Here is a 26,812-nt window from a genome sequence, read left to right on the forward strand (position 1 = left end):
CCAAAAGGTACTGCATGGGAATTAGTGCATTTGGCTTCTGATCCAGGGGTACCACCACCTCTGTGGCCTTGGGTGTGCCCCTTTCTGTCACTGGGCCTCTGTTTGCCTATCTCTGCAATGATGAAGGTCAGGCTAGGTATTCTTTGAGGTTCTTTGCAGCTGTAATGTAATTTTATAATTGGTATGTGTGAAGTACCCAAGGATTTTTTTACCCTATGGTCACTGGCCCACGTTTCAAAGTTAAGAAGTCAGTAGAATGGGATTATTCACAAAATCGTTTTTCCTTCACAAAATAGTGTAGATAGCAAAGTGGAGCGTCAGGGCATGCAAGCAGATCTGTGTGATTGAGGGATATCCTGGCTCCATCACTTACTCCAACTCACCTTAATATTTTTTCTCTTCTGATGAGTCTTCTCAAGTCTTCAAATTGTTACCTTTAGTAATGTAAACCAAAACATTTTGAGGATCTCTTGTAGGAAATTAAAATGTTAGATTAGAGAGTTCAGATATGCACACAAATTCAGATCGGTCTAGCAGTAGTACAATACATCTCAAATATATGAACTCTAACTATCATTACAGACTTTCTTTCTTAAGAAGGAGATTCCAAAGTCTGAAGAAGCGTCCCACTTTAATTTCAAGGGTCAAGCTAATATTTGATATGTGTTACTTGATTCCAGAGTTGCTTCTGGCAAACATGATTGTTACTGTTTAAACAGGTATTTCTTTTCTAGCAATTAGAATTTTTTTCATTTTGATGGGTAGTCATAACTATTAACCACCAGCAGTGCAGGGATAATTTACATTCAAATTGTGAGACATCACTCTGTGAACACATAAAATAATTTAGATTTATTTAGAACCTTTTATCCTAAAGTGCTCTACGCACATTTCTTTACAATCTGATTGCAAGCTATATATAGGACTCTCCTACCTGAAATAGGGCAGCAACCAAAGTAATTAAAATAAAGGATACAACTTCAAAAAAGTAGTGGAAAGAAGGAAATGTAATGTTTTTTTACTTGTTCCTGTATGCTCTTATGCCTATAGGATTGGAGAATCCATGTTGACCAAATGCACCAGCACAAAAGTGGAATTGAATCTGCTCTAAAGGAGACCAAGGTATGTGAATTACTGCAGATGAGTACATGAGTACATTTACTCATCTGTGTAATACCTATTAAGGGAGAACATGAAAAGAAAAAAGACCCAATCCTTGCCCTTGTGGAGTTTCCTGATTGAATGTACCATATTATGTTTCAACAGCCCTAACACTTAAACCAACTAAAGAAAGGTAACTATATAAAAGCAATATGACATATACCTAGTATATTACATACTCTAGATATATAGGTAGGCATATTAGAATCATTTCATCATTCTTTCCCCCTCTGAATCTCAGGGGATAACAGCACCAGGCCAGTAACGCCTAGAACCTACAGCTTCCCAGGCTTGCTGCCCTGCCAGAAATAGGGACTTCTGGAGAATACCACAAAGAAGCAAAGCTGGAGTAAGAAGCTATGGGTCCCAGACTAGAGCTATAAGTTTAATGATCTACTTCCAACTGGAATATTCCAGTCATCTTTGAATTGTGCTATAAGAAAATCATGTTATTCCCTTACCTACTTTGATTGTGAACTTTATATAAAGCACATTCCACTCACGTATATTTTAGATTTGCGTAAGGACAAATAAATTGACTAACACTACCAGGTGCTTTTTTATTTTAACATTCTGCAAAGTGTGACTAAAATAATTTTCATTACAGACTTTTTTGTTGCTGAAAATTTCAAACTGTCTTCTTTTTCATCGGTGGTTGAGAATTTGTGAGATGAATTGAGGGAGATTTAACCCATTTAAAACTACTTTTGAAAAATATATTTGTGAATTCTCTGTCTACTAAAATTTCATAAAATTTCTAGGGATTTTTGGACAAACTTCATAATGAAATTAGCAGGACTCTGGAGAAGATTGGCAGCCGAGAAAAGTACATCAACAATCAGCTTGAGCACTTGGTTCAGGAATATCGTGCAGCTCAAGCCCAGCTGAGTGAGGTAACTGAGGAATGATATCCAGGGTTCATTCCAGTTAATGACCCTAATCCCTAAACTTGACACAGCCCTTTTTTTTTTTTTAAGTTTTTGGCCTCACCCCACAGCATGTGGGATCTGATTTCCCCTACCAGGGATTGAACCCGCGCCTCCTGCACTGGAAGGCAGAATCTTAATCACTGGACTGCCAGAGAAGTCCCGACACAGGACCTTTCATTTGAGAATCATGAAATACTTTTCACAAACAGCAGCACATTGATTCTCTGCCCACTTTAGGAAGCAAAGACAACTTGTCATCTCCATTTTACATGTGATAGAAATGATCTCCTAGAAGTCTTTAAATGTATTTCTTCATTTGATTTAAGTAAAAGGAGTCATATCGCTAAGAAACATGGCTTAGAACAGGAACAGAGTGTCAGGACACTGGTTTTGTTTCTAAGTCTGCTGTTAATTTACTGTCTGAGTAGGAGGGAGTGGAGTAGTATGCATTTACATGTGTCAGGGAGAAAAGACATCCTTGCCATTGTGGCTTACAACCACATAAGAAGGAATATGAAAGCAAGACACGTTCGAAGACAAGCAGTTTAATTAATTAAATGAGCAAATTTTTGAATCTTTTCAAAGTTTTACAAATTCAACCAAAATAAAATAAAACCGTCAGCCTTTGAAAGCAGCAGCGCTTTGTTCCAACAGTAGGGATCTAAAGGCTTTCCTTTGGGATTTACTCCCTCTTTCCTGATGTTGACTACTAATGTCTTCCTCAACAACTGCAAATGTCAGTTGAAGGCATATTTTTTTCTTTCAGCAGACAAGGTTAGAAGGAGAAAAAAATGGAAATAAACTTGAGATACTTCCATACTTTTAGAAGTTCTCAAAGACCAAGCAGAAAGTAACCTTCACTGTTTTATTATTTGCTCAATTAGTTATTCACACATATACACATCTATTTGCAAATGTTTTTACTTTTAAAATGCTATGAAAAGTCTCTGATTAAAGCCACCCTGTATCTCTCAAACATTGATATTAAATAATTGATTAAGTCCGTTCCCAAGGACATATTCCATATTGTCATACTGTTTGTTAATCCTTATTAATTAATGATTCTGATGCTCTATTATGATTGATTTTTTTAGAACATGTTTTCTCTGCATAGCCCGCAGATTAGATCGACCTAGAGTCATTGTCTAAACTGTTTAGGAATGGCTGAGGACAGTTTTTATAGTGAACCATGCCCCTGTGAGTTACACAATTATTATATGAAGGTTAAGGTAGTTCATGGTTGTATAGTGCTTTTGTTAAATACATGGTGCCTATGAGGGACATAAAATAGCTACCGTTAAAATGTCACTTTTCACAGTAGTATTCACAAACAAGGAGGGGTGTTGTCGTAAAATGATATGCAGAAATTACAAACACAAAGAGGTCATATTTAAGTCATCTGCTTCTGTTTTGAACTTGCCATTAAACAAAATGTTTTCTCCCTCAGGCAAGGGAGCGTTACCAGCAGGGAAACGGCGGAGTAACTGAAAGGACCAGACTCCTGTCTGAGGTACATACTGAGTGCTCCTGCCAGATTCTCACCTGTCAGCGGGGTACCCTGGTTCAGAGCCTTGGATGGTTTAATCTGCTATGGACGTGGGTTGTTTACTATAGTAATTGCCTCCTGTGGCTCTTAAATCCTTTCCTTTAGGAGAAATTCCCTAAATTGTCTTATCAGTGAATCAATTACCTATTTATATACTACTTGTTTCCACAAAATGCCTGAAGTTGTTTTACTAAGTGTAACATAACACATACTGATAATATTAGCACATTTATAATCTTCCTTAATCTTTTTTAAAACATAATAATTGTAATTAATATATAGAAGAGTAGGTAAAGCATTGACTTAAATGTCTTATAATAAATTTTAATGTTAGTCTTTAAGATATAAGATTTGTTTTTACTGATCATTGTTGGTAACTTGTGTGTGATCCTGTGTATTTCTCTGTCCACGAATTGGGAGTGGCTTGTAACCCTTTCCCTTCTAAAAACTTATGGAATATTTACATATAGTGTATTTATTTTCATCATCTTGCAGGAGATGTAAGACCTAACATATAACATACTACATGAATTATATTAGTAATACATATATATTATATATTAGGTCTTACCCATGTATATTTATATATGTATATTAATAATATATACTCCCATTTTTCACTGAAGAGCTGAGAGGAAAAAAAAAACCTTACAACAAGGTCAGTAGCCAATATGGGACTAAAGTCCAAGATTATCTTTGGATACAATCAAGTATAATTGTCACAAACTTCTCTGTATAATAGAATTAAGCTTCTTTTATGGAGATTATTTGAGGAGTAAATAGTTATTTTAATATACTAAAAATATAACTTTAGAAATATTTAGACTCTAACCCTGTGGTGCTTCTAGGCAGATAAAACATTATACAGAAGTAAAGTGCTCACTTATGTTAGGTAAATTAACACTTGAAGGGAGTCCAGGGAACCATTTCGTTCTTTTGGAGTATGTAGTTATCCCCAGTTGTAACATTTCAGGTGCCTGAAAAAAGTTAATTTGCTTTTACTTGGATGAGCACTTTATTCCCGAGGAAGTTTTTACTCACCAGCATGATAAAAATAAAGCCTACTAAGTTACAATAATTGTGGTTTCATTCTAGATCATATCAAAATTTTTCAATTTTTAAAAGATGATATTTTCTACTTACATTTATGCTAGTTTGGAATTTATAGAGGCTATAGTAGTATAATTTTGAGTATGATATAGAGTATAGATTAGAGCCAATATAACAGCCCAGTGTGCCTCTTGGAGTTCATGGTTTCGATAAAGCAGTTAGAATATTTTTATATATAGCCATATGGTATAAACGTTATTTTTAGTGTCCTATAGAGGAATAGGTGGCATATTCTCTTATAAAACTGTAATATTAAGAAAGATATGTAGTAAACTTCTAGAAATTTAAAATCTTTTTAGGATGTTTGTGCTGTTTTAATTAATAACTGATCATTAGAGACTGGCATGGTAGATGCTATGAGAAAACTGCAGAGCTTGAGTGCCTGATGCCTAAAAAAACAACTTAGATCGTTTTTATTCTATCATGTTACAACCTGAGACAGTCAATAAAAAAATAATTTGGTGAAGTTTAACAATAGGAGCACTCTTAGAAGATAAAAAGCTTTGCATATCTGCATACTTTATTATTCAAATTATGTCCAGAATACTGCTAATATCTTTGTATCCCTTTATGTATGTATTATATCTGAATTAATTTTTCATACATCATACAAAATTTTGAAAGTTTATTAAAATCCAGTGCTCATGAAAACTTGTTTTCAATGAAAGGTTACAGAAGAGCTGGAAAAGGTAAAACAAGAAATGGAAGAAAAAGGCAGCAGTATGACTGATGGTGGTAAGTACACACTCATTTAAAGAAGAAAATGAGCAAAAGAAGAATATATCTTTAAGAAATCTATTTTTTAAAGATGTATTAATAAATAGGAAGTCTGCTTTTTAAAATGAATTTGTTTGAAGGGGAGGTACATGGTGCAAAAATGAGGTCTGATAATCAGCATACTGTTTTCCTTATAAATGAGCTGAGAAGAGTCATAATTTTTTTTACTATCATTTAGGATTTTTTTAAAAAATTCAAACTGTATTAGTTCAGAAATAGAGTAGGAGATAGTTAAATATGCACTTTGTTATGCCAGTTTAAAAAAATAATTTTTTTTTCTGTTTTCATCAAATGAGCTTCATTATTCCATTTTAAGTACAAAAAAAGCACTAAGTGTATGCCCAAACGGCACAAAAGTGGTGACGTGATGACCTTTATTTCCCCTCTTTCCTGGTAGACCTGACTGGGCAAGGGTCAAATAGAGAAGAATTAATAATCCTGCAGTAATCATCTTCTGTTGTGAGCTAGTTACTTTGACATGGCCCAGTGGTGATTGTCTAAGGCTCTTCGTTGCTCTAGAAAGATTTTCTAGAATTCTAACGGAATATACTGAGTGATCTTGCAGAAGGTGATGTATAGGGGGGTTTGCAGTATGTTTGAATGAGACATTAGCTATGTCTTAAAGGTAGTTCTTCCTTCTCTTTTTCTTCCATTGTATCCCCTTTTCCTTTAGATAAATATACTAGCCCCTTAAAAAATATTGAAGACATTCTTAAACACACCTTTAGCAGCTCTTCCTCTAGAAAAGAAAGGAAGTTCAGCCTCAGTACATCAAATGCTGCATCATTTCCCAACCTAGAAATCTCAGGTGTTTAAAATGCCACAGCAAAACTGTGTGAATGTCAGTAACTTGTTGGCTGTGTTTTTAACCCCATTTTTGGCTTAAGACAAAGTGAGAAAAATGTCATACCATTCTGTAATACACTGATACTCCAAATGAACATTTTTATTCCATGTTATTTTCATTCTGCAGCTCCTTTGGTGAAGATTAAACAGAGCTTAACGAAGCTGAAGCAAGAAACTATTCAGATGGACATCAGAATCGGTGTTGTGGAACACACATTACTCCAGTCAAAATTGAAGGAGAAGTCCAACATGACCAGGGACATGCATGCCACAATCATTCCAGAATCTGCAATAGGCTCTTATTAAAACATATCGTTTTTCAGGCTTCTGATTAGTTTTTTTTTTAATATCAAATCATATTTCATGTTGCATAGACTTCAAAACACAGTTATTCCTTTTAAGGCATGTTGAACGGGTATTTTTTACATATATACACACATATTGTATGTGTGTATACATACAATGATGATCGTGGATGGTCAAAGCCTTTCAATGGAATATAATATTTAATAAAGTAATGAAAAATTCTCACTTTCAAAGAAGCTTTCAGGGCTTCCCTGGTGGCCCAGTGGTTGAGAGTCCGCCTGCCGATGCAGGGGACACGGGTTCGTGCCCCAGTCTGGGAAGATCCCACATGCCACGGAGCAGCTAGGCCCGTGAGCCATGGCCGCTGAGCCTGCGCGTCCGGAGCCTGTGCTCCGCAACGGGAGAGAGGCCACAACAGTGAGAGGCCGGCGTACCGAAAAAAAAGAAGCTTTCACTAATCATTACATACGTTAAAGTCCCCACCTGGTGGCTCACTGTCCTTATGGTTCCGTGCATTTGAGGAAGTACATGATGCAACATGTGTAGGACCCATGCTTTCTGCAGCTGCTGCCGCTGCTATCAGCACATGGACCTTTGACATAAGCCTGGCCCCTTCCACTGGATCCACACACAGTGATCACAAGTACTTCTGTACCCAGAGGCAGCCAGTGATGGCTGGGGATTCTTTCCAAGAACCCAAACTACCCTTGCCTCAGCTTTATGGTTACCTAAAATTACATTTTTTTAAAAGAAAGCATCAGAAAAATCTTCAGTATCTTTATTAACATTTGAAGTTTATTATTTATCATGAGCATTTCATGACTAAACTGATTTTATATCTTCTATGATCTAAGGCCACCTAATAAAAAATAAACATTTTAGTTGTGTTTGGCTTTGCTCCTATAGTGATGAAAATGTATATACATTTCTAAATTCTACTTTTTTCTGTGGTATCAGCTATACTAAGGAATCATGTTGTAGCAGAAGGAGAGACAGCAAGTCATGTCAAGATTAGCCTCCTGATACTGGTGATCTTTACTTACACGTCTTACTGAGCAACTTTCTAGTCTGGGATTTCTAAATTGGTGAAATAAGCGATATTAGAGTGACCAACTTGGAACTGGGGGAAACTGGTGAGATGCACTCAAACCACAAGATAGTCCACATTTATTTTTTGAAAAGAAAGGAAAATAAATTTATCTAGTGATAAATTTTGATAAGAATACATATATATACAACAAAAATAATAAAATCCCTTTCTCATTTTTATCTTAATATTTTATCCCCACCCCAATTTCATTACTTTCTAGATATATATCCTCACACACACAAATCTTTTTCTTTCCTTAACACTCTGTCTAGTTCAAGATTGAGTTTAGATAAAAGAAAATCAGTATGTGTAAACTATTACGCAAGAGGGTGGCAATCAATACAATGGCAATGTCAGTTTATTTAATTTGGGATAACAGGCAGTTTGAAAAAGTACAGAACTTTTCCTTTCCTGTATGGTCAGAGGAAGGGGCAGAATAGAAAGTGTGAAACCTAACCTTTGGACCCACAAACTAACAGTGATTCCCCTGGAACTTATTTGCATAGGTATTGTAAGGGCTGAGTAGTTTTGTGATGAATTCACAAAATGCAGAGAACCCTTCTAGAGAAATCAGAGCTCTCCACAAAATGACTTTTGCTTGGAAGCAAAGTGCACTCTTCGTTTCATGCAAATTCAGGAAGAACTCTTCCAATAACTACTGTAAGCAACCTATTTTTACTTCCTTTGAAATAACCCAGTTTACTGAGGTTGGGTTGGGGGTTCCCTCCTCTCTGTTTCCATAGAACACTGTGAATAACTCTAATACAGAACTTATTGTACTATATTGTAATTATTTTTTTCCTCAACTGTCTCTAGTAGATTGAGCTGCTTGAGGACAAGGAGAAAGTCTTTTTCATTTCCATATTCCTAGCCAAGTCCTAGCACATAGGGTGTGACTTAGTAAGTGAATGGGTAGATGACTGGAATTATGCAGTTGCAGAATATCTTGTAGCTGCTATTCTACAGCAGGTGAATTTAATGTCTTCAAGTCTATGAGATTTGACACAGTTTCAAGATAGTAATTATAAATGATGGGTCCAGGATTGGAATTGGCAGCATCAATATGAACTCATGGGTTTTTCATACATATAGATGAATGGAAAATATAAATATTTATAGATACAGATATGCATATACACATATACATGTATTTACTAGTTTTGTCCTCTAAGAGGGTCTAGGAGCAGTGACAGCCCAATAACAATGAGAATACCTAACACTCAGATCCTGGTTTTCAAATTTTCTACTTAAAGAAAAAAAGCCAACAAACACACCCAGACTTCTCAGAAAAACAACCGATTCCTGGGCTGGGGCAGGGAAAGCACAAGATAATCCTGGAATACCTTGCTCTGCCAGATAGTAAGTATGTGCCCAGAGAATGATGGGGATATGACTAAAGGACACAGATTGAGGGGTATCCCACCAGCCAATCTGGGATAATGGAGTGTCAAAACAAATAATTATAGTAATAAATTATAACCCACAGAATGAAACAAGAAACCACAGGTCCATACAGATAGAGATAAATGAGTCAACAGCAGAAGAGAAGGGTCTTCCTTACAATAGAATGACAGTCAAAGTAAAAGGAATACTGTATTTAGAAATCACCATCTGGCAACTGCCATGCAGGAATATCTCAGAGATACTGCAGGTTCAATTCCAGGCTACCACAATAAAGTGAATATCACAATAAAGTAAGTAACATGAATTTTTCAGTTTCCCATGCATATAAAAGTTATGTTTACAATATACTGTATATTAACTGCAATAACATCTTTAGAAAACAATGTACATATTTTAATTACAAAATACTTTATTGCTAAAAAATGCTAACATCATCTGAGGTTTAGTGAGTCATAGTCATAGTAGTAGCATCAAAGATCACCAATCATATAATAATATAATAATAATAATAAAGTGAAATATTGCAAGAATTACCAAAATGGGACACAGAGAATGAAATGAGCAAATGGAAAAATGGCACCAACATTTCTCGTAATTTGAGCTTGCCTCAATTTACCTCTTTATTTAGGGTAACAGATGCTAAAACTAGTAGGTGAAAGTTTAATGAAAAACTGAATATTTACATAATCTTGAAGCCTATAAGATATTACACGAAAAGAAAAATTGTAACTTTACGGTAGAGAAACCTGGCAGATAACACTTTGAGTGATCAAAAGTTAACCTTACTAGTAGTGGAACAAATAGCCATCATGTGTCTCCTGAAAACATACATTCTTGAAAATGTATGACTTGAATCTAATCATGAGGAAACATTAGACAGTCCAATGGAGGGACATTGTTCAAAATGGCCTATGTTCTTCAAAACTGATAGCGTCATGGGCTTCCCTGGTGGCGCAGTGGTTGAGAGTCAGCCTGCCTATACAGGGGACACGGGTTCGTGCCCCGGTCCAGGAAGATCCCACATGCCGCGGAGCGGCTGGGCCCGTGAGCCATGGCCGCTGAGCCTGCGCTTCCAGAGCCTGTGCTCCGCAACCGGAGAGGCCACAAGAGTTAGAGGCCTGCGTACCGCAAAAAAAAAAAAAAAAAAAAAAAAAAGATAGCATCATGAACTCAAAGACTGAGGAACTGCTCTAAATTAAAGGAGGTAAAAGAGACATAATTAAATGCAACAAGTGATTCCGGACTGGATCCTGGGCCAGGAAAAAAACAAAACAAAACTTTGTTTGTTAGAAAAGGACTTTTTTTTTTTTTTTTTTTTTTTGCTACATTGGGTCTTTGTTACTACGTGCAGTCTTTCTCTAGTTGCGGCGAGCAGGGGCTACTCTTCATTGCAGTGTGCAGGCTTCTCGTTGTGGTGGCTTCTCTTGATGCGGAGCACGGGCTCTAGGCGCACGGGCTTCAATAGTTGTGGCTCGCAGGCTCCAGAGCGCAGGCTCAGTAGTTGTGACACATGGGCTTAGTTGCTCCGCAGCATGTGGGAATCTTTCCGGACTCAGGCTCAAACCTGTGTACCCTGCATAGGCAAGCGGATTCTTAACCACTGCGTGACCAGGAAAGTCCCAGAAAAGGACATTATTGAGACAGGTAAAATTCAAATAAGGTCTGTAGACTGGATAATAGTATTAAATCAATGTTAATTTTTTGATATTTGTACTGTGGTTATATAAAGGGATATCCTTGTTTTTAGCAATACACACAAGTCTTTGGAGGTAAAGGAGCATCATGTCAGCAGCTTGCTCTCACATGGTTCAGGGAAAAAAATGTACATATACGTATGTGTGTGTTTGTATATTCACACACATACAGAGAGAAAGGGAGAATGATTTTTAAAATGTGAACCGTTAACATTTTGGGGAATCTGAGAGAAGAATATATAGAAATCCACTGTACATTTTTTACAACTTTTCTATAAATCTGAAATTATTACAAAATACAAAGGTTAAAGAAATGATGTTTCTTGGAAATGATATGCTTTATACAGAATTTAGTCCCCCTCTGAATCAAATAGACAATCAACTGTGTAAATCATATAACCTCTCCAATAAAATTATATGGCCTGGTGAACATGTCTTAAGCTTATATAATCATTTACTCATTGACCAAGTAGGAACAACTTTTTGACACCTCTAAGGAAGTTTTTCTCTACTGCCCTCTTAATTTATCTAGGTCAGCATTTCCCATGAGTTTAAACAAAAGCAAAAGTCTCTGTAACCAGTAGATTTGAGAAACGTTAAACAAGTTTCATTTTCTTCAGTACTTCTCTTCTACATTGTGAACCTGCAAGCAACAAATGTAGTTCCTTTCTTTGGTAAATATATAATCACAGACACTTTTCACTCAGAACACGCTTTAAGAATGCAGATTTAATTAAATGGGTATGTGAAAATCAGTATACAAATCTGAGATTCTTTTCCAACCTTTTATTAGAACTGGTGGACCTGTGTAGGAATATGAGAAAACATGTAATTCTGATTCAAAACTCTGCTGCGTGGATGGTTAACAAGCATGGGATGGATGCTCTCTGAATGTCAGTAGACTTTGAGGATTTGGGAAAATTTGTAGAGAACATGGGATTAAATGGCCAAGTGCTTTTCTTCTTAAAACTCTTCTCTGCCAGCCCAAAAGGTTTTTTGTGTTTTCTTTAGTCTTCATTATAACAATGCAATTATAGTAGTTAGAAAGGACCCATCTACTTTGCTGTCAAATAGCAACCATTGTCAAAGCATTACCTTTTTATTTTATTATTTTTATTTTTTTTTGCGGTACGCGGGCCTCTCACTGTTGTGGCCTCTCTCCCGCCTCGGAGCACAGGCTCCGGACGTGCTGGCTCAGCAGCCATGGCTCACGGGCCCAGCCGCTCCGCGGCATGTGGGATCTTCCCGGACCGGGGCACGAACCCGTGTCCTCTGCATCGGCAGGCGGACTCTCAACCACTGCGCCACCAGGGAAGCCCAAAGCATTACCTTTTTAAAACTGAGTGTGCCCAACAGCCAAGTCGTAATTCCTAAAACGTTATATTTGAAGAGGTGTAATGGCATTTATAAAGGGTGAAAACAATTTGGGGTTCACTAGTTGTTGTTGCTGTTGTTTGACAAGTCTTTTTAAAAATACAGGGAAGAGAAGGGCAAGAACCATGTTCATCTTAATGTGTTCTAAATAGCAGGTCTAAGGCATTGGATTTCCATAATTAATTGGGTGCTATTGATACAGACATGCAAAGTTCAAACCTGTGATTTGCTGACTCACCATCAGTGCTTTATTTTAGGCCCACCTTGGTCCCCTCCATACTTTGTCCTTGCATTGCTAAGCACTACAAGGACATTTTCCAGTTGACCCTCAGACAGTACCCTAGAGTCCACCGCTTGCTTCTTCCCATCCCCTACTTGAGAAGCTATTGGATAAAGTCTTTGTACATAGTCCCTACTGTATGGGTCAGTAGTTAACAACTAATTACTGCTTTCTTACCCTACACAGAAGCCTCTAGGCTAGAAACGGCTAAAGTTCCTAACTTTAATTGGGAATCAAAATCGAACAGGCAACTTCTAGAAAAATACCCAATTTTTCAGCCCTCTTCTCCCTCAGTTCTTATTTCACGGGTCTCTGGTGGGACCTTGGGTGGTCAGAAATTTTATAAAGCTCCTCACGTGACTTTGATGCAGCTAATCAAAGAACTACTTTAAGGGGCTATCACTCTAGAAACGTTTCCTGGCTGTGAGAAAACAGATAAACCATTTTAGATCTAAAAGGGTCTTTAAAGAGGATATAAATTATTGTTTTTTAAAGTATGACCTGTAAACAATCTTAAAATTTGCCCTGCCTGGAATGATTTTTAATAAGTACCCTAGATTATGTAACAAACACTAGAGTTTAAGACATACTAATATTAAAAACTTTCACTTAAAAAAATCATAAAACCTAAGCCCCCAAAGGTTAAGTGGCCTGCCCATTTAACAAACCAAGATTAAAAACTTCACAGTTTCCTAAGTGATTCTCAACACAGCTTGAAACAGCTCTGAGGGAACTTCACGTTCACAGCCCCTGTCACCCATCCTGTCGCATCCACATCCCAACGCAAGATTATACAGTAATATTTCCATTTATATCCAATGACTACTTTTTTCTCTACTCCCTATATAAAGGCTTTTGCATAGAATACTGCATGGGGAGTCCAGACACCTTGATTCCAATCCCAAGTTTGCTAGTAATTGCCTGCATGACTTTTAGGATGTTACTTCTCCTTAGTGTCAATTTTCTTCTTCTGAAAAGTTAACAGTAGGACTAGAGTATTTTGGATGCTTCTAGTCCTAAGACTGCATGATTTTAAAACTTTAACAGGCTCTCTTCCACTGTTTGTAATAACTTACAATGGTGCACCATTGCAAGAGCTGATTGTCAGAGATTCAGAAACTTTGAGAGCAGTTGTTAAACTTGGTAGCTGAAAACCAGCCCATAATGGGAGTATTTACACCATAGAAATAGGAAAACACTAAAACTCAGGGCTTTAAAAAACAAAAAGAAAACAGAACATAGATCCAGTTTACCAGCACACCACTGATAATAAGTATTACAATGTTCCATAGACTAGAACCAAATGCAGTGAATATACAACAGAATGTTCTACCATATTTTAAGGTAGATTATTATAGTACTAACTGAATTAGACCAGATTTGCAAATTGTTCTCAAAAATCATTAAGTTTCCATAAACCTACTGAGTGTGTCAAATGTGCATCCCCTGCACCATTTTATTGATGTTATTTTACTGCCTTCCTAACTAAACCCAGTTCCTTTTACTGCTTCTCAAATCAGTAGGCTAAAGCAGCCCAAGCATCTTCTTACACGATATATTCAAAGATCATGCTTGTACAACTAAAAATATGTAGAATGCACAACTAGTTCAATTACTTGGCTGTAAAAAAACAACTAATTCAGTTCACTGCATCATTAATCCATTTAATTGTATAGCGGCTTCCTATTGATAACAGGAAATGTCCCTGACCCAACCATGCTGAGACTGAAACTGGCCAGTTTTCCACAAGCATGAATTTCAGTAAGGATTCTTCATAATACACAGGGACTAAATATCATAGCCAGAGTTCATTAGATTTTTTTCGTAGTTTCACTGATCTATTGCCCTTGCATATGAACCTTTTCTTTTACGCTTCCTGGACTTCGTTAGTCATTCAATGTTAGCTTATACTTATGTTCATGACTGGATATTTTATTTCAGATAGATATTGAGATACATTTTAAACCATCTATTCATCTGGTTCTTGGAAACCTTTCAGCAACTCATGAGCTTTACAGAAGGTACTGCTGATCCAGAAGTGCCACCTTCGGTCATATATCTGACCTATTAGTTTAGGCAGATGCTATTTAGTACATTTAAGTAGTACAAATACAACAAAAATTTGATGAATTACTCCTATATTTTGAGCACAATATTAGGTACTGAGGGAAACAAATATGAATAAGACATTATCCTTCCCTCCAAGGGCTCACAGTCTAATGGGAAAGATATGTGCATATAATTAAAATGTTATAATGCTAAGTTTCCTAATAGAGAAATAAACGGTGTTACTGAAGTTAGTTGAAAAAAGTAATTCTAACTTGGAGGAGACAGAGAAGAATTTGTGGAGTTGGTCCTTGATGGATGAGTAAGATTCCAGTAGCAAAGAAAAATGGGGAAAAGCCATTCCAGGCAGAAGGAAAGACACAAAGTCATGGGGGTGTGTTACAGTAAGGGATCAGGTGGTTGAGAGGAAGTATTAGAGGAACATTGGGAGAAAGGAAAGGTAAAATCAATACCAGGATAAGGAGTCAAGCAGGGAAAATGGTAAATCAAATATGTATAATGCAACCAACTGTAATAATAGACCTGAATGCAGTGGAGCACAACTGAGGAAACATGAATCCATGAGGAAGAAAGGATGTTTCAACCAGGTCTTTCTTCTAGAATTTTGCAAAATGAAAAAGAGGAGAAGCAGTATTCTTAGAAGACTAAAGTGAACAAAGGCACAAATATAGCGATTGTCACTCTATATGCCAGGCACTGTGCTGAGCATCTTATCTATATTACCAGATTTCATTTTGCAACTGAGTGAGGGAGGTATTATTTCCATTTTACAGATATGAAACTGAGCTGCAGAGAAGCTAAGTAACATGCCCAAGGCCCCACAGTAGTAGACTTGAACCCATTATACTATAATACTTTCAATCTGAGAAACCTAACGATATATGATGTGGGAGGGCAATGGTTAGTCAAGCTGGTTATAGTGTAATACATTTTTTAAATTATAATAATCCTTTATTGAGCAGCTACTATTTTGAAAGGAACTTAATATACATACAGGCATACCTTGGAGATATTGGTGTCCAGTTCCTGACCACCACAATAAAGTCACACAAATTTTTTATTTCCCAGTGCATATAAAAGTTATGTTTACACTATACTGTAGTCTATTAAGTGTGTAATAACATTAGCTCTCAAAAAATGTAAATACCTTAATTTAAAAATACTTTATTGCTGAAATATGCTAACCATCATCTGAGGCCTCAAAAAGTCGTCATCTTTTTGCTGGTGGAGGGTCTTGCCTTGCTGTTGATGCTGCTGACTGATTAGGATGGTGGTTGCTGAACGATAGGGTGGCTGTGGCCATTTCTTAAAATAAGACAACAGTGAAGTTTGTTGCATCGATTGACACTTCCTTTCACGGAAGTGAGATGATCATGATTTCATGAGAAATCATGATTTCTCAATTCTCTCAAACCCTGCTGCTGCTGTATCAACTAAGTGTACATTGTATTCTAAATCCTCTGTTGTCGTTTCAACAACATTCACTAGAAGTAGATTCCATCTCAAGAAACCACTTTCTCTGCTCATCTATAAGAAGCGACTTCTCATCTGTTCTGAGTTGCTGAGATTGCAGCAACTCAGCCACATCTTCAGGCTCCACTTCTATTTCTAGTTCTCTTGCTATTTCCACCACATCTGCAGTTACATCCTCCACTGAAGTCCTGAACACCTCAAAATCATTCATGAGGGTTGGAATCAACTTCTTCCAAACTCCTGTTAGTGTTGGTGTTTTGATCTCTTCCCATGAATCTCAAATGTTCTTAATGACATCTAGAAGGTTGAATGCTTTCCAGAAGGTTTTCCATTTTCTTTGCCCAGATTCCATAAGAGAAATCACTATCTAAGGCAGCTATAGTCTTACGAAATGTATTTCTTAAATACTAAGACTTAAAAGTCGAAATGACTCCTTGATCCGTGGGCTGCAGAATGGTTGTTATGTTAGCAGTCATGAAAACAACATGTATCTAATTGTACATCTCCATCAGAGATCATGGGTGATTGGGTGCATTGTCAATAAGTGGTAATATTTTAAATGGAAACTTTTTTTCTGAGCAGTAAGTCTCAACTGTGGGCTTATATTCCATAAGCTATGTTGTAAAAAGATGCGTTGTCATCTAGGCTTTGTTGTTCCATTTAGAGAGCACAGGCAGAGTAGATTTAGCATTATTCTTAAGGGCCCTAGAATTTTTAGAAAGGTAAATGAGCATTGCCTTCAACTTAAAGTCACCAGCTGCATTAGCCCCTAACGGGAGAGTCAGCCTGTCATTTGAAACTTTGAAGGCAGGCATTGACTCCTGTGTCACTATGAAAGTTCTAGCTGGCACCTTCTTCCAATATAAGACTGTTTCATCTATGTTGAAAAATCTGTTGTTTAGTGTAGCTAGCTAGCTACCTTCATGAATTATCTTAGCTAGATCTTCTGATAACGTACTGCAGTTTCTACATCAGTACTTGCTGCTTCAACTTGTACTTTGATGTTATGGAGGCAGCTTCTTTCCTTAAAACTCCGCTGGCTTCAAACTTTTCTTCTGTAGCTTCCTCACCTCTCTCAGCCTTCACAGAATTGAAGAGAGTCAGGGCCTTGCTTGGAATTAGGCTTTGGCTTAAGGGAATGTTATGGCTGGTTTGATCTTCTATCCAAACCACTAAAACTTTCTTCATATCATCAGTAAGGCTGTTTCTCTTTCTTATCATTCGTGTGTTCACCGGAGTAGCACTTTAATTTCCTTCAAGAACTTTTCCTTTGCATTCACAACTTGGCCAACTGTTTGGCAAAAGAGGCCGAGCTTTCAGCCTATCTCAGCTTTTGATATGCTTTCCTCACTAAAGCTTGATCATTTCTAGTTTTTGAATTAAAGTGAGAGATGTGCGACTCTTCCTTTCATTTGAACACTTAGAGGTCATTATGGGGCTACTAAATGGCCTAATTTCAATATTGTTGTGTCTTAGGGATTAGAGAGGCCCAAGGAGGGGATAGCTGGGGTACAGCCAGTCAGTGGAGCAGACAGACACACGCACCATCTATCCATTAAGTTTGCCATCTTATATGGGCATGGTTCGTGGTGCCCCAAAACAATTACAATTGTCACATTAAAGATCACTGACCCCAGATCACCATAACAAGTATTATAATAATGAAAAAGTTCAAAATGTTGTGAGAATTACCAGTACATGACACAGACACGAAGTGAGCGAATGCTGTTAGAAAATTAGTGCTGATAGACTTGTTCAACAAAGTGTTGCCACAAAGCTTCAATGTGTAAAAAACACAATATCTGTGAAGCACAGTAATGTGAAGTGCAATAAAACAAGGTATGCCTGTATTAAATTTTCAGAACAGCTTGAAGAAAAACTTTGAACAAAGTCACCCAGTTAGTGGCAAAGCCACACAAAAAGGGCAGAGGGGGTGCTTCCCTGGTGGCGCCGTGGTTGAGGGTCCGCCTGCCGATGCAGGGGACACGGGTTCATGCCCCGGTATGGGAGGATCCCACAGGCGGCGGAGCGGCTGGGCCCGTGAGCCATGGCTGCTGGGCCTGCGCGTCCGGAGCCTGTGCTCCGCAACGGGAGAGGCCACAACAGTGAGAGGCCCGCATACTACCAAAAAAAAAAAAAAGGGGTGGGGGGAGAGGGAGCTGAGTGAGGGAGGGAGAGAAGACATCGGTCATGACTTTCCAGAGAGGTATCAGTGGAAAACAAGTGAGGAAGTATTGGTAGCTATGGATGAAAGCTACACCATTCTATGCCCTCTGCCAGTGACCCTTCTTCCATTTGAACAGAGAAGGAACCAGAGTCAGGGTCAGGGGAGTAGACCCGACTTTTTTGAGTCTCGTGGGATTTGAAGCATGTTCAAAACATGCATGTGGATACACTCAAGTAGGCAGCTGCTGGGACTGTCAGTCAGTAGTTGGTATGGGAGATGGTGGAGGAACCTGCCTTGAAACTAAACTGCAAAATGAGAAAATGGACCAAGCTTCCGTTCCTTGGAGGGGGCCCATATGGCAAAGACTGAGGCTGCTCAGGGATGTCACGATTTAGTCCAGTTTGGAATCATGAAGTGGCAATTCTGAGGTTTCAATCCAGGGGCATGGGTCAGAGCAGAGCGGATATGATACCAAATGCTAAAGTAGGTAAAGCCAGATTGTGGAGAATGAGAGTAAGAGATGGGCTTCCCAGGCCCTGGGGCTGGTAGGGAAATAGGATTTGGTAGGGATACTGGATGGGTGTCCCCATGCAGTGAACACACCTGGGAGGAGATCCCTAATGCCCAGGACACCAGAAAACGCAAGGCCCTTGGAAACCACTCAGCAGCCCCATTATTTCCAGAGGGTACTGCTGATCCAAAGTACCCCCTTCAGTCAGATTTCTGATCTCCTGGTTTAGGCAGATGCTCTTTGGTCCTACTCTCACTGGGATTCTGGAAGAGGCTGGAGTGACTCTGGCCTCACACACACCCATTGCCCATGAGCAGTTCAGCCCTGCTCATTTATGTGTACAGGTAGCTGGGAGCGTGCAAAGCTGCACAGGTCTGGAATTAGGACAGAATCAGGGCTAGAGATGGGAGTCGTCTTTCAGGAGGCTGTACCTCAAGCCTGGAATAGGTAAGATCTTTCAGAAACAGACTGGGAAAGGACCAAGGATTGGAAGTGCTTACCCTTAAGGGCTGTCCAGAGGAAGGAAAGTAAGAAGGATTAATCAGATCTGTTAAAGGTAAGTGAGGAGAATGTAGCTTTTAATGTTTCCCTTCTTTCCCTCCTTCCCTTGTTTCCTGTGTATCAGTTTTATTTTTCACTTTGACTTCCAATTAGAACAAACCTTCAAAAAGAAAACTCGTTTCATTAGAAAATGAAGGTAAAGATACCTACCTCTGGGGAAGCTGTGAGTATTACATGGGACTGTGGACATGACTGCATCTTTGGGTGATCAACGTGTGTTGATTTTCACCACTTCTGGCACCACTTCTTACCCTCCCGCTTCCCTGGGGTTATATGCCTCAGCTTATAAATCCCTTGATCTTATCATCAAAATAGAAACAGGTGTGATTATATTAGGTGTGGTTGATTTCTACATACAGGTTTAATAGTGAAAGAAAAGAATCAAGCCTTTGGTTTCCAAATCAGGTCTCACAGTGTATGAAAAGGTGTTCTTTGCTATACCCTTTAATGGGTGAGAAAATTGAAATAATCAACTGAATAGAAGTACCCTATCCAGACTTATAGTTCTAGTCTGTGCCCTGGCAGACACTTTCTTGCCTGTCGCTTAGCATTTGGGAAATTCCAGGGAGTCAAAAGAAACAAGACAATGAGTCATTTGGAAGTACTTATCCTTCCAGTTCTGGAGCAAAGCAGTTCCCCAGAATTACCTTACAGGATGTCTGTTGCTTAGCTCTTACATTTCAGCTCTTCTATTTTACACCTGCCAACGATGTTAATCATTGGCTTGATTACCTTTTCCCCTTATTAGAAGTAGCCAGTATTTATGATTCTAGGAGTCACCAAGTCCACTTCCCAGACCCTCATTTCCTGTAATATAATGCACAGTATTTTCCCTTAGAAACCCACACAGCTGTCAAAGCATAGTTCCATTACCTTCCTGTTAACTCTCTTATGGCCGGGGGAACCCATGATCCTTGACAAATCAAATGGGGAATCTAAAACAGTTGTTAAGGAGTCTTTCTCAACTGCCATTCCCTAGGAAATTGATGAATATTTCCGTCATGGCCCAGCAGCCCCTCTTTCCACACCTTGGAGGTTAGGCTGAGTTCCAGAAGGAGAGACCATGATATTGTTGAGTTATAATCATGTCTGCTCCTCCTGCCTGGCACCACTATCTCCTCTCCACCCCTGAGGGTCCAGGGATCCCCAGGAGACCACCCCAGCTTGCCTCACATAATGATCTGTGCATGTATGTATAAGTACACGTATACACACGCCAACATTCAAAACTTAGAATAATGTCACATAGAATTCATTAGACCTCAACTAAAAATCGGAGGATGCCACAACATGAAGCCTGCATTCCCATCTGTGACCTCAGATCAAGAGGAGCGATACTCTCTGTTGAACCTAAGTCCTCCCCACTCCCGGCCGTATTCCTAAAACGAAGCTTTTGGTTGCAGTTCTGATTACGAAATATAACGACACTGGATTATAAGAATTCTTATGTTGGCTGCTTCACTCTTTTGCATTACCTGCTGAGCCCAGTAGGCATTTGAGTGGAAACGAGTGAATTCTCACTTCCTCCTAGACTCTCATCACCACCATAGGCACCAGCATCACCAGCCCTCAGTTAGCTGTCCACTTTCAGGGAAAAAAAAGGATCAACAGGTTTTTTCCTCCCCCTCTCACTGAGTTCCTAGAGCTCTTGGAATGGAGTCTGTACCAGGCTCCTAAGGGCATCCAAAGGCCACGAGCCTGTTCCCAGGGCTGGAACGTGGGCTGGCAGGGCTCTGAGTTTGGCATTGGCCCCTTTGACATTTCCTGTCTCTTCAGGGGGCAGAAAACCAGCTTCCCTCATAGGCCAGTTCAGTGTGATCTGACTGAAAGGAAGATCTTTTTGTTGTTGCTATCTCTGAAGTATTGGTATCCCTATATTTTATATCCATATATGCATATTTTACATATATCTTGTGTACATATTTTACACATATATAGGCCTATGTGATTTTGATATATCACAGTAGAAAACTTAGATATATTACCGGTCTGTAGTTCAGTTGAGGTTGGGAAGCCCTGGCCTGGGGTGTGTGGTCTCTGTTTCCTGACATCTCAGTTTTCTTTCCCATCTGAGGAAGTACCCTGCATAGACATTAATAGTCATATTAATCTTTAATGGACCATATCCTACAAAACACCCTGTCCATCCGTTGTCACTGAGCTTTCCCATTTACTCACAGAGACGCACAGGGCAGGAGTCATTACCCTGATTTACTGAAAAGGAAACTGAGGCTCCAGTGAAGTGGCTGCTCACAGGCTTTCAGGTGGTTGGGGAGGAGTTGTAGAAAAGCCAATCACCTGGCCAGGACCCCAGGGCTCTTTCTGAGACTGATACCTCCACAGAATCCAGTGAACGTTTAAAACATATCTGCTGATTGACTAAACGACCACAGTCCCTGGCAGTTAGTACATAAGAAGATAAAGCCGAACATTAAAAATACACATGCACTGTACTGAAAGTTCCTAGGTATTGTATTGGAGTTCGAGGCTTAAAGCAGCTGTCAAGGTACTCTGTAATGAAAAATGGTCATGGTTGGAATGTGCTTCTTTATCTCACTAACTCTATAACCCAATTTTTATCAAGAACCTCAGGGCTGAAGAGCTCAAACTGCATTTTGAAGCTTATCTTATTAATATTCACCACCACACCTTCAATGGGTGCAGGGCATGTATTATTATTTTCATGTTTCTGACGGAAACATGGCAGGGAACAGAAGCATAGCCATGTGTGTCTGGGTTAAGGATTCAGAGACTGTTTTCTTTTAGCACCATCATCCACGTCCAATTCGGCTCTGCCCTCCCCTGTAAGAAACAACACTGAGATAAACCAAGGGGGATGCTGTCATTTCAGCCTGATGTCCCCGGTGTCACAGTCTGACCAAAATAATAAGATCAAAGCCCCAAGGCTATAATGAAAATAAGAGGCTATGATGAAGCGAGATCCGCAAAGAACCCTGGGTACTCAATTGTCCTTAGAAAAGAAGTAAAAACATAGATGTGTATTATGATACAGCGGCAATTAAAACCTATACCTCACAGTGAAAACAGCCAGCTTAGCCATCCAAGCAGTGGCCACACAAGAGGGGGGATTTTAGATTCGATTCTGCAGTGATGTTTCAGCCTGATCTTGAGCATCCATGTGTCAATTTCACTGCTTCCTATACTCCACTATTTCTCATTCTGCAAATCTCTCTGTTTTTTTTTTTAAGCAGGCCAAAGACACCTGGCATTAGCAATGACCACTGAAAAACACATAAGAAATGTCATGCAGGGCAGGTCAGTGGTCCATTTGATCAAGAATGCTGTCCCCATTATCTGAGACATTTAAGGGAAGACATGACTTCTTAAAAACTGGTGTTGCACATCTGAAAACTTATCCTACAAATACAAGAATCACACAAGATTATTCACTGCACTGACATTTGTAAAAACAAGAACTTGGGAACTAACTAGGTGGTCATTAATGAGATTGGTTGAATAAATTATGGCACATCCATACAATGGACTATAACTCAGCTCTAAAAAAAGGATGAAGAAGGTCTTTATGTACAAATAAGGAAAGATCTCAAGGACATATTTTCAAATAAACAAAGCAATATGCAAAGAAGCAAGTATGTATAGGATGCTGCTATTTGTTTAACAATGATGGGGGTAAATATATTTGATCATTTAATATATATTTATTGAACACCTTCAGTGTCCCAGGAACTCTTCTAGACTCTGAGGATATGACTGCAAACAAAACAGACTAAACTCTTTGCCTTCAAGGAATTTATTCTTATCTGCCTGTATGTGTACTTTAAAAAGTATTTTAGGGCTTCCCTGGTGGCTCAGTGGTTGAGAATCCGCCTGCCGATGCAGGGGACGCGGGTTCGTGCCCCGGTCCGGGAAGATCCCACATGCCGCGGAGCGGCTGGGCCCGTGAGCCATGGCCGCTGAGCCTGCGCGTCCGGAGCCTGTGCTCCGCAACGGGAGAGGCCACAACAGTGAGAGGCCCGCGTATCGCAAAAAAAAAAAAAAAAAAAAAAAAAAAAAGTATTTTAAAAGATAGAGAATATCCATAATAGTGATTACTTGTTGGGAGGGGCAGGGACTGGGGAGATGTAGAACAGGGGTCAAGAGAGCAAGTTTTCACTGTATGGCTTTTTACATTTACTAAATATTTAAATCAAATAAAATACATATGAAAAAATAAATAAGAAAATCCTAAACATCTTTCTGTATTAATCTGATATGGATTTGCACTCAGTAATTTATCCAAACCTGTCTTGAACCTCTTTATCAATTTAGCCTACCTATTACACCCTGGTAGCAGGGATTCTTCCATATATTTCCTTGTTGAATTAAATAAAATAGCATTCCTTGTGTTTATCCTATAAGCATTTCTTTCTTGGTTGAAAAACAAACACCTTTCATCTAGTACGCTGAGATTAAATGAACATATTTATGTTTAGTGTCCTCAGACCAATCATTAATCTATAAGCCTTAATGAAATCTCCCCATTTTCTTTGCTTTTTCTCACTGAAGAGTTCTCATTCCTGCTAATAAAATCCTTATTTCCATTCTGTTAATTACATAAATCAGCTTCTCGGCTTGTAATTGAAGTGACTGGGACCTCATTTCTTCCCCCTACTGAAACCATCAGCCACCAGTCTCACCCCTCCCCCGACTACCTTCTACCTTCATTTTCATCCATGAGCTCTTTTCCCTGAGAAAACATCCAAAAACATCATTATGCAACACAGACTTTTTTTTTTTTTTTTTTTTTTTTTTGCGGTACGCGAGCCTCTGCCTGCTGTGGCCTCTCCCATCGCGGAGCACGGGCTCCGGACGCGCAGGCTCAGCGGCCACGGCTTCACGGGCCCAGCCGCTCTGCGTCATGTGGGATCTTCCCGGACCGGGGCACGAAGCCGCATCCCCTGCATCGGCAGGCGGACTCTCAACCACTGCGCCACCAGGGAAGCCCAACAACACAGACTTTTTAAAAAAACATCCTAGCACTAAATTCATCTCTTCCTATCCCCCGTCATTCCTCTAACTCCCAGGTTTCTTGTTCCCTTTACACCCTCGTCCATGGGGGACGCTGCGCTGTCTACCCACTGTTGAGTTTCATGTTGTACCATTGTGTTTCTGCTCCTCTTCTTTCACCCAGGCCTCTAATTGCCAAACTAAAAGACATTTCCCCACTCTGATAATCCTCAGCCCTTCTGCAGTGTTTGAAACAGTTTGAAATCATTTATACCTGTTATAGGTCACAGGCTCTTATCATTAAGAGGGTCCTTGACTGCTGGTTGAAGTCAACATCCCTGGTCTCTTACAGAGGTGCCTCTGGAGAGTCCTGTGAGCCCCACTCTCTCCGGTTTAGAGATATTGATGCATCCGCTATAGCAGATGCTGTCAGGCTCTGCCCATGTCCCCTGGGATCCCTTTCTAGGGTGACCAACTAATTGTTTGACTTGCCTGGAACTCGGCAAGTTCCCAAGATGTGGGACTTTCCATTTTAAATACAGTCCCCGGCAAACTGGGATGAACAGCTTACCCTCCCTTTTCTAATTTACATACCCTGCTTCTGTGAGCGTCTTCACTCCTGGCACCTGTGTCTCGTTGCTGAAGCGCTGCCCTCAGGCTGCTAACCGCCCCTAACCTCCTCCCCCACCCCTCCCAAAGAGCCAGAAGTGACTGAGAACTTATCTGTCCCTGGGCCAGCTCTTAACCAATGACTGAAGGGTAAAGGGGTTTAGAGACACCAGTGGTTTTTGTTTGTTTGTTTGTTTGAGGTACACGGGCCTCTCACTGTTGTGGCCTCTCCCGTTGCAGAGCACAGGCTCCGGACGCACAGGCTCAGCGGCCATGGCTCACGGGCCCAGCTGCTCCGCGGCATGTGGGATCTTCCCGGACCGGCGCATGAACCCATGTCCCCTGCATTGGCAGGCAGATTCTTTTTTTTTTTTTTTTTTTTTTTTTTTTTTTTTTTTTTTGCGTTACGTGGGCCTCTCACTGTTGTGGCCTCTCCCGTTGCAGAGCACAGGCTCCGGACGCGCAGGCTCAGTGGCCATGGCTCACGGGCCCAGCTGCTCCGCGGCATGTGGGATCTTCCCGGACCGGGGCACGAACCCGCGTCCCCTGCATCGGCAGGCGGACTCTCAACCACTGTGCCACCAGGGAAGCCCACACCAGTGTTTTTGAGCCTGATGGGGTCAATGCTGAGTTAGGACTTTCACTGTCTCCAGTGCTCCTGACAAGATTAGGTCAAACTTACCCTCCATGGGACTTTGTTTGATGCCACTTTGTTTGCTTGGTTATCTTCCCTTTGCTGTCCCACTTCCCCATTCACTTCTAGTATTCCTGGGAGAACCTCCTAATAAATCACTTCCTTATCTCAGAGTCTGCTTCTGAGGAATCCAAATATTTTGGTTTTCTCTCGCTGTGTAGTGAAACCATCCCACAATGTAGTGGTTAAAACAACTGTTTTATTATCTCTCTCACAATTCAGTGGGTGGACTGCCTCTGGTGGGTGGTTCTTCTATGGCAGGTGATGACAGCTGGGGCTGCAGTCATCTGGGCTGGAATGTCCAAGATGCCCCATGCCGTGGATCCTCATGTGTCTGAGGCCCCTTGACAGTTCTGCTTGTCACACCTGGGGTCTCTCATGTGGTTGTGGTCAGATGACAGCTGGGGCTAGAGTCACCCGAAGAACCAACCAGAATGCTGTATAGCTGGTCTTCATTCCCTCTCCATGTAGTGCCAAGGCTGCTTGTCTTATATTCGTTTCCTAGGGATGCTGTAAAAAAAAAAGTACCACAAACTGGTGGCTTAAAACAACAGATATTGGGCTTCCCCGGTGGCGCAGTGGTTGAGAGTCCACCTGCCGATGCAGGGGACACGGGTTCGTGCCCCGGTCTGGGAAGATCCCACGTGCCGCAGAGCGGCTGGGCCCGTGAGCCATGGCCGCTGAGCCTGCGTGTCCGGAGCCGGTGTTCCGCAACGGGAGAGGCCCGTGTACCACACACAAAAAAAAAACCCAACCAACCAAACAAACAAAAAACAGATATGTATTGTCTCACCGTTCTGGTGGCTAAAAGTCCAAAATCAAGGTGTCAGCAGAGCCATGCTCCTTATGCAGGCTCTAGAGAAGAATCCTCCTTCACCTCTTTCTAGCTTCTGGCAGTTGCTGTCAATCCTCCAGGTTCCTTGACTTGCAGCTGCATCACTAAAATCTCTGCCTCTGTCATCACATGGCCTTTTCCCCTTGTGTATCTGTGTATTTACATGGCCTTCTTATGAGCATACCAGCCATTGGCTTTAGGTTCCATCTAATCCATATGACCTCATCTTAACTTGATTCCATTTGCAGAGACCCTATTTCCAAATAAGGTCTCACTCACAGGTTTTGGTTTGGCACATGGTCTATCCACCTGGTATCTCCATCAGAGTAGCCAGACTTCTTATAGGCAGCTCAAGGTTCCCAGAAACACAGAAGTAGAAGCTAGGAGGGCTTCTTGAGACTTACCAATTA

General features: G+C 40.1%; 1 protein-coding gene across 1 annotated transcript in view; it reads left to right on the forward strand.

Moving 5' to 3' along the window:
• The window catches only part of IFT57 (intraflagellar transport 57), a 58,916-nt gene extending 52,219 nt beyond the window's left edge, over nt 1-6,697 (forward strand). The window contains exons 7-11 of the mRNA XM_059064564.2: nt 1,051-1,122; nt 1,923-2,054; nt 3,538-3,600; nt 5,415-5,481; nt 6,497-6,697. Of these exons, the coding sequence (XP_058920547.1) occupies nt 1,051-1,122; nt 1,923-2,054; nt 3,538-3,600; nt 5,415-5,481; nt 6,497-6,675 (513 nt within the window). The 3' untranslated portion in view covers nt 6,676-6,697. The remainder of the gene's footprint in view (nt 1-1,050; nt 1,123-1,922; nt 2,055-3,537; nt 3,601-5,414; nt 5,482-6,496) is intronic.
• The last annotated feature ends 20,115 nt before the right edge of the window (nt 6,698-26,812 follow it).

The sequence above is a fragment of the Kogia breviceps genome, chromosome 5, assembly GCF_026419965.1.
Source record: "Kogia breviceps isolate mKogBre1 chromosome 5, mKogBre1 haplotype 1, whole genome shotgun sequence".
NCBI classification, from domain to species: Eukaryota; Metazoa; Chordata; class Mammalia; order Artiodactyla; family Physeteridae; genus Kogia; species Kogia breviceps.